The 8,401-nt window shown below is 51.9% G+C and overlaps 1 protein-coding gene across 1 annotated transcript in view; it reads right to left on the bottom strand.

The window, feature by feature from the left end:
• Lpcat3 (lysophosphatidylcholine acyltransferase 3) overlaps nt 1-8,401 on the bottom strand; it is an 11,360-nt gene that overhangs the window by 1,850 nt on the left and 1,109 nt on the right. Inside the window, exons 2-9 of the mRNA XM_033765948.1 lie at nt 6,672-6,788; nt 3,324-3,431; nt 2,246-2,352; nt 1,609-1,702; nt 1,483-1,520; nt 1,096-1,274; nt 139-247; nt 1-45 (exon numbers count right to left, since the gene is read on the bottom strand). The exon at nt 1-45 is cut by the window's left edge and continues 31 nt beyond it. Coding sequence (XP_033621839.1) covers nt 1-45; nt 139-247; nt 1,096-1,274; nt 1,483-1,520; nt 1,609-1,702; nt 2,246-2,352; nt 3,324-3,431; nt 6,672-6,788 — 797 coding nt within the window. The remainder of the gene's footprint in view (nt 46-138; nt 248-1,095; nt 1,275-1,482; nt 1,521-1,608; nt 1,703-2,245; nt 2,353-3,323; nt 3,432-6,671; nt 6,789-8,401) is intronic.

The raw sequence follows: 8,401 nt of genomic DNA, 5'->3' as shown, positions 1-8,401 counted from the left end.
GCCCCAGATCAGCATGTACAGGCAGCGGAACCAGAGAGGCTGGTGCTGCAGGGAGAGGAGGGCGTGAGGGCTTCGGGGAGCCCCCCCCACCTAGCCCGGTGCTGACCCAGCTGGGGCAGCATCGCCTGTCCTGCTCACCTCATAGTCCTGAGAGACCAGGTAGTCCTCTGTGATGTGTGGGCTGAGCAGTGTGTGGCCCACCAGGTAGACGAGGCCCAGGCTCAGGCGTTGGAGTGCAGGCACAGTGCTGGAAAGGAGGGTGTGGGTCAGGCGCAGGGCTGGTTTGCCCCCAGTGGGCCCTGCTGCACCTACAGGTGGGACAGGGCAGCACCACCACCTCAGCCTGCTTCCTGACTTCACCCTGAGAGGCTGGGCGAGCGCTCGTGAAGGAGCTCTTCTGGTCACTTTCGAATCTTCTACCAATATATTTTCATGTACATTTTTGTTATATATATACATATATATACATATATATACGTATACACACACACACACACACACACACACACACACACACACACACATATAAATTTTTTTTTTTTCTCAGTGGGGACTGAATCCATGGAGTACTAAGCTACATGCCCAGCCCTGTTATTTAGATTCTGAGACAGGACCTTACTAAATTGCCCAGGCTGGCCTTAAACTGGAGATCCTTCTGCCTCAGCCTCCCAAGTAGCTGGGATTACAGACATGCACATTTAGCTTTTTTTTTTTTTTTTTTCCAAAGATGAGAAAACAGGCTTTCAAGGCAGGGCCATGACTACTCTGGGTAAAATTCTGTGACATAAAAATGAAGTTTTACAAGCCGGGCACTGTGGCACATTCTAGTAATTTCAGCATTTGGCAGGCTGAGGCAGGAAGATAATAAGTTCAAGGCCAACCTGAGGTACACAGGGAGACCCTGCCTCTTGAGTCAGTCTTCCTGTTTGGAGTCTGGGCTGAAAAGGCCACTAGGGCCACAGAAAGGTGCAGAGTGCACAGAGGACTGGCACAGAGGACTGGATGGGGCCGGACAGACTTGGCCCTTCACGCTAGGGCCAGGCTGAGGAAACCGCTTGAGCAGACTGCATTGGGCTGTGACCTGGAGCGCGGTACCTGTTTGGCGGCTTCCCGGGAGAGTCTGTCAGCTTCCCTTGCACCAGCTTCATGTAGTGGTTCATGGAGAACTGGGGACCTACCAGGAAGGCCCCGTAGAAGTAGGAGAAGCCGGCAACTTCCAGCAGGGAAGGGACTCCGCGGAAAGCATATTTCTGCTGCTCAGTGGTCAGAGAGCTCTGCCGAGGAGAGAGCGACAGGCTCAGGGCAGCCTCGTGTCGCCACCTGGGCGCCAGGCCACTCTGAGGGCCTTGTGTGTGGCTCTGGCCTCTGTGAGAGCTGGGTCCCAGTGGGTGAGTTGTGCGATGCCCTCCCTGGGATCTGGGTCCAGTGGGCACCGCCTTCCTCTGCCCTCAGTGTGGCATGGGCTGGGGGAGCAGCACTCACCTGATCCTTCCCTCCGTCAAAGTAGTCAATAGCCAAACCTGCGCAGAGAGGAGGGGAGGGTAGAGGGGACACAGGTGCAGCCTGCGTGCCCCAGGAGGTGTGGGGTTCAGGGGCCACCCCACTCACCAATGAGCTTCAGCGTCAGAACGCAGTGTGGCATCGTCCACTTGATGTCGTAGTTGCCTGTGGCTGTGTAGTAATACCCAGCAAGAAGGTAGGCCTGGGGAGGGGATGACAGCATCACCGCCACGCCTATCTCTCCTTGCTTGGAAATCCCTGGTTTTCTCCTTTTTCCTTTCTGCTGGTCTCACTGTGAAAAGCCTTAAATTCCTGCAAATGGGGACATTAAGCCTACAACGGAAAGAGACTGGCTCAAGATTTCTCTGCAAAATAAGGCTAAATTGAGCAACTAGCTAGTCAATTCTTGCCTCTTGGGCTCAGTGTAGTCCAGTTGGCCTCGAACTCACAGTGATCCTCTTGCCTCAGACTTCCCAGTGCTGGGATTACAGGCGTGTACCACCATGCCTGGCTTTGCCTCGCCTTCTAGGCAGAAAGGGTGCCTTGTGTACCTTCCTGGGTGAGCAGCAAGTTCCCTCACCCTCTGTAGGGGAAACTCTGGTCCTGGCTGTGCGAAGTGCCCCGCCAAAGACCAGGGTGCTGAGTGCCAAAGGTCAGCAGCCAGCTGTCCTGTTTCCCGCTGCACCACAGCCCCTGCCCCCAAATGGCCGCCAGCTGTGGCCCGAGCCTGCAGGGAGACATTTACCATCTGCAGGCAGAAGGTGGTGAGCACGGCGGTGACGGTGCGGCCCATCAGCCGGAGGATGAGGAACTGGAGCACAACACACAGCAAGGAGTGGTAGAACTGGTGCCCTGGAGGCAGGGAGAGAGCACAGCTGAGCCGAGTTATGTCTGCAGACTCCAGCAACACAAAGGACAGAAACCCTTCAGCCAAGTGGCCACACATGCCTGGGCTGAGGCAGGAGGATCTTGCAGAGTTCAGGCCAGCCTGACAGGAACTCTCCCCAGGTCATCTTAAGAGTTGGGAGGAGGGGATTCAAATTAATTGCATAAACATGGGGATTATCAAGGCGTTGCTGGGTTTGAACTACTCAGGGACTGCTTGGACTTGTCCTTAGCTACAGCCATTAGCCGAGAAATGATGCTCCTTCGGTGACAGGGGCTGCGAGGGTAGTGACCCTGCAAGTGAAGTGGCTGCATCGTTTAATTAGTATTTTGAAACAGGTCTTGCTGTGTAGTCCAGGCTGGAAGTCTGTTTACCCTTGCAGTGCAGACAGAACCCAGGCCCTCATGCACACCTGGCCACTCTTCTGCCACTGAGCCACACTGTCAGCCCTACATTTGCTGCTTTAGCTGATACATAGAAGAAAAACTGTTACTAGCTGGACATGCTGGCACATGTCCGTAACCCCCACAACGGGAGGCCGAGGCAGGAAGATGCCAAGTTTGAGCCCAGGTTGGGTGACTTAGTGAGACCTTGTCTCAAAATGAAAAATGAAAAGAGCTGGAGATGTAGCTGAATGTGAAGGTTGTGGCTTTGGTCACACACACACACACACACACACACACACACACACACTTGCACATACGCAGAGTATTAAGTGATGTTTTGACATGTACATGACTTTTGTTTCTCAAAATGTTTTTATCTGACAGTGGAATGCACATAAGCAGACAGGCCGCACTCTTCCTGTCCATACAATCCTCTCTCTGCGCAGAGCACTGCAACTTCCCAAGCCAATGAATTCTCTCCAGGAAACTTGATCCTAGTTGGCTTTTCCCAGGGCCCTCTGATCGCGGGGTCACTGCTCACTGTTACTCACCAAAGTTAAAGTAAGCAATGGAGAGGCCTGTGAAGGCGTGGAAGAGATGGATGAGGTAGCTGTCCTTGTAGAAAAGGTAATGCCGGTAAAACAGAGCCAAGGGGTAACCTGGGCAGGAGAGACAAGGAGGTTGCTTTGTTCTGGAGTTCATCTGGTCTGAGAGCTCAGCCCAGGGTGAGAGACAAACCACATGGCTTGTGGGTGTTACAGGAGGAGGCGGCAGGGCCCCAACAGAACGGCAAGAGCTGTTTGGGAAGAGACATTTAGAACTGAGGCTAGGGTGTAGCTCAGTGGTAGAGGGCTTACTTGGCACATGCAGGGCCCTAGATTCCATCCCCAGTACCCCCAAAAAGCAACACAACGACAGAACAAATTTAGAATGGAAGATCCTGTTTTTGTTTGTTTAGAAAATTGGATCCTAGGGCTGGGGATTTAGCTCAGTGGTTCTGCCCCCTGCTTCACAAGTGCAAGGGCCCAAGTTTGATCCCTGATACCAAAAAAAAAAAAAAGTCCTAGGACCAGGTTACATTTATTATAGCCTATCAATTATTGTTCAGAATCGTCTGTTCTTTTAATTAAAAATGATAGACTACTGAGGGCAAGCTGGCGTGGTAGCCTGTGCTGCGCAGAAGGGAAGCGCCGTCACCACTCTGGGGCCACAATAATCGTGTGGCTGCTGGCTGCGGCCTTCTCTTCTCCCCTGTACACACATAAAGAACACCTAGGGCCACGCCATGTGCGGCGGTGTGAGCCCGTAGGGTCAGGCTCCTTATTGCACTGCAGCCCCTGCGAGCCACCGGGGTAGGGGCACCGACCCACCACCCCAATCCGCAACCCCCAGCTCTGCGTGTATCGTTTTCATTTTCCCAGTCCTAGAAACAGGACTCTGGGGCTGTGTATGCTGCTTAGGTCTACTTCCAAGTGACGCCCCTGCACTAACCCTTGACTCCCCAGAGCGCAAGTCCTCCTGGCCTGTTGTGGCCAGAAGCCTTGGCGATAATGCCCACAGTCTGAAACACAGTTTCTGAGTGCCAGGTGCGCTGTATGGAGATGCACCCAGCAACCCTGAGGGTCACTGTGTGTGGGCTTTGTGGTGCTGGGATTGAGCCACACTATGAAAACACTACACTGACCTCAGGGAGGTCACTGTTACTCCGATTTGCAGTTTACCGCAGCATCGAAGGCTCCTGAGGGGATTAGTGAGGTCACGCGGTGTCTGAAGTGGCTGCTGAGAGCCCTTGAGCTCACAGTAGCAAGGCAGGTGGCTTCAGCATCACTGTTAATAGCACAATGTGTACTACTGTCACTTTTTCCAAATTTAAACTTAGCTTTTTAACTGATACATAAAAACATAAACATTAAGCCGGGTGTGGTGGTCTATGCCTGCAGTCCCAGTTAAGTGGGAGGCTCATAAATTTGAGGTCGGCCAGGGCAATTAGCAAAACTTTATCTTAAAATAAAGGGCCGAGGATTTAGCTCAGTGGTGCCACTGCCTGCCTCTCAAGTTCTGGGTTCAATCCCCGGTACCCACCCCGCAAAATTTTTTAAAATAAAAAATGGCCAAGGATTCAGCTCAATGGTAGAGCACTTGCCTAGCATACTTGAGGCCTGGGTTCAATTCAGTCCCTAGTATCACAAAAACACATAAGTAAACCCCACACACAATGTACACGATTACATCTTGACACATGTATACATTGTGTGATGGTGTTTAAATCAGAGAACACAAACATTCCCTAAAGAGTTAGTACTTATTTATGATAAAAACATTTAAAATCCTTTCTTTTGGCTTTTTCTTTCTGTCAGGGTCTATAGCTGTGTATTTCAGGCTGCCTAGAACTCACAGATCCTTGGTCTCAGAGAGCTGAGACTGAGCTCATCTGTCTTTCTGACATATGAAAAGCTTCTTTTCAGTAGTGCTGGAGAACAACCCAGAGTGGCATCTGCTCAGTGGCAAGCACTGTACCAGCGGGACAGCGTGGCCCCTTTTACGTTCAGTCAGGGTCTGGCTAAATTCCCCAGGTGGGACTGTGCTCTCCTGCTCAGCCTTCCTCAGTGCTAGAATTACAGGTGTGCCAGCACACCCCACGAATTCTAAAAACAGATTTGTATATTTTTATGACACTAAATGATAGACCATCATCTCTGTATTTTTGCATTTACAACATGCATTTTTCTTACAAAATCAAAATGTGCATAAGTGGACCTGAGCCATTCAGCTGCAGTTAATTTTGTAACCCTGAGGACACTGGCTCGTCTGCTGCACAGAAGCTCAGGAGTTGCCTCCTCAATGGCAGGTAATGGGGGGGGCAGGCGACTGTGGGGGACAGGGAGACACGCAGGACCTCTCAGGTCTGGTGGTTTGGAGCGGGTTCAGGTCTGCATTTCACACGCAAGAGAAGCAAGCAGTGCTACGACCTGCACAGTGCTAGGACTACAGAGACCAGGGCCCAGTGCCTTACAGTTTTTGCTGCGCTGCTTCTTATGAATGAACCCAAATGACAGAGCAGAGCAGGTCCTCAGGAAGTGTAGCTAACGGTTCACCCCAAGCCCCAAACCCTCTAGCCACATGCACTGCTTGGAAATGAAGAAACTTCTCAATTAACTCCCTCCTGGAGTAGAACACAATTTTGTATTTATCATCCTGGTGCCCTGGTCCCTGGCATCTAGATCAGAGTCATGGTGGCTGTGACTTGAGGACATTGTGGGCTGTATGGCCAACACGGTACTGAATTCAGAGGTCCTGTGTCCATTTTTTACCAGCTTTTCTGTTTCTTTGCTATTCTTGGATCAACAGTCACTTCTTGAGCTTGCCAGGAATAGTTCCTCTTCCCTTTTCTAACTAACTGCAGGAACCAGGGTTTTCTTTTTTCTTTTTTTTGTACCAGAGATCGAGCTTGGGACCTTGTGTTTATGAGGCAGGCAGTGGAACCACTGAGCTAAATCCCCGGCCCCCAGGATTTTGATTTTATAGGATTAAAAAAAGACAAGACAGCGGCCCAGGCCTGGGCTGGGTGAGTTTTCCTGGTATACCTATCTGGGGGGCATCAGCTTGGCCAAAGGGCCCTGCTTGCTGTCTCCTGGCCTTGGGTGTGTCCCAGAGCAGAGGCCGTTTTGTTCTGACAGGTGAACACTAGCTCCAGGCTGGGTCTCCCCAGACCACTGACTTGTGCACTACATGGCTGGGCTCATTGACCAAGAGGCACTGATACTTCACGGCTGTTAGGTCCTGAGCTGCAGCTTCCTCAGGTAATGCAGGGACACTGACAGGACCTGGCTCATGGGAGTTTTAAGGACTAAGGGAGACAGTGCAGGTGCAGTGAGCAGCACAGTCCCACAGGGCCCCACCTGAGGATGTGGCAGGTCTGGAATCATCCTCGTCCCTGTGCCAGGTGGGCGAGTGCCCCTGCAGACCAAGTGTTGGAAGGGCTGGTCCCCTCCTGCTAAGCTCAGATGAAGGAAGGCCTGGTGATCAGAAGAGCTTGCACTGTGGGCCTAGGACGTCCGGGTCTGACTCCCGAGCCTGCTGCTGACTCTGTCACCAGCCACTGGTCCGCTGGGCCACACTTTTTCAGTCCTCAGCTTCCAGCAGAAAAATGAACCTTGGGCTCTTCCAGCATGGACACGGTGAGGGCCCAGTGAAGGCGAGGCTGCTCCGTCTCTGCCCAGACAATGGGTGCCAGGGTCTTCAGCCACCCACGCCTCTCCCCCATCCACACTGGAGCCTCGTGCCCAGCAGACCTCGCAACCCAACCAGCTCTGGACTGAGCTCTGTGTGCCTGTGGCCTCCCCCTTGCCACCAACCAGCACCCACTCCTGCTGGTCACCAGCACACGCCCAGATCCCAGCGCCTCGCCTCGCGCCTCTGCTGCCCAAGTCCCAGACAGAGGGACCCTGCCAACAGAAGAGCAAGGGCCTACTCATCTGTCTGACTGTCCCACCCTCCCTTCTGGAACTCGCAGGCCGGCCAGAGCCTGGATATTCACTGCCTAGAGGGGCTCCGGTCCTTAGTGAGAAACCACCTTAACACTGAGCCCTCCCTGGACCGTCTGTCCTCACCTGAGCACCTGGGTATGATTATCCCCATGGCCCTTAGCACGGAGACCAGCACCTTCCCACTGACCACATCTCTAGAACTTTATTTCTTATTCCAAGTCAGGGTTGGGCTGCTCAGGCCAGGCTCCATGGTGGGGATCTCGAGCCGTTACACCCAGTCATGTAACTTATTTACCTGTCTTTGAAAGCAGGATCTGTGCCTGCAGGGCCTGGAACAGTTCCAGGGTGAGTGGTGAAGGAATGGGAGAGAGCGAAGTTCTGCACCAGAGAATCAAACATGAAGTCAGCACCTCCTGCTGGTGAGTGCCCCAGCAGACACTGCGGGTAGCTTGGCAGCCTCTCCCTGGAGGAGCCAGCTCTTCCCACAGACAGGATGTCTTCCTGGTCCACAGAGTCTTGCTGTGGGTCCAGGGAAGCAGAAATGATCTCCACCCCCTGGAGGTCCTTGGGAGGGGATGAAGACAGGAAGGAGGAAAGCATGGAATATTCACTTCAACAATGATGACACAGGAAAGAGAACGCAACACAACGGGCAAGGGGCGCCGCTGTGGCAGAGTGCTTGCCCAGCACATGTGAGGATTGGGGTTTGATGACAAGCACTGCAACAAAACACTGCTGGGCATGGTGGGGTAGACCTATAACCCAGCACTTACGAAGCTGAAGCGGGAGGATCTCTGCATGTTCAAGGCCCAGTCCCCAAAAAAGCAAAACAAACAAAAGAAACAAAATGGTCAAAGTTCAGAAAACTAATCTAAAGCTGATATAATAGGAGAAAAAAGAATCAATAGTACTGACAGGATGCAAAGGAAGAAAGATAGCCTACTAATGTAATGGTGTTATAACCTTTTTGCCAATATGGCCTCTAAAAGAATTCTGAGGCAGTATATATCCTTCTTTCATTATTTTTGTTTTAGTTCTTGGGACCAAACTAAGGGATACTGAACTACAACTTCAGTTGTTTCTTTTATTTTTTGGTTATTTGAGTTAAGAGTCTTTTTTTTTTTTTTTTTTTTTTTTTTTTT

The sequence above is a fragment of the Fukomys damarensis genome, unplaced genomic scaffold, assembly GCF_012274545.1.
Source record: "Fukomys damarensis isolate Sample0158 unplaced genomic scaffold, DMR_v1.0_HiC HiC_scaffold_19, whole genome shotgun sequence".
In the NCBI taxonomy this organism is placed as follows: domain Eukaryota; kingdom Metazoa; phylum Chordata; class Mammalia; order Rodentia; family Bathyergidae; genus Fukomys; species Fukomys damarensis.
The sequence above is the reverse complement of the archived record's forward strand: the minus strand, read 5'-3'. Positions and strand labels throughout refer to the sequence as shown.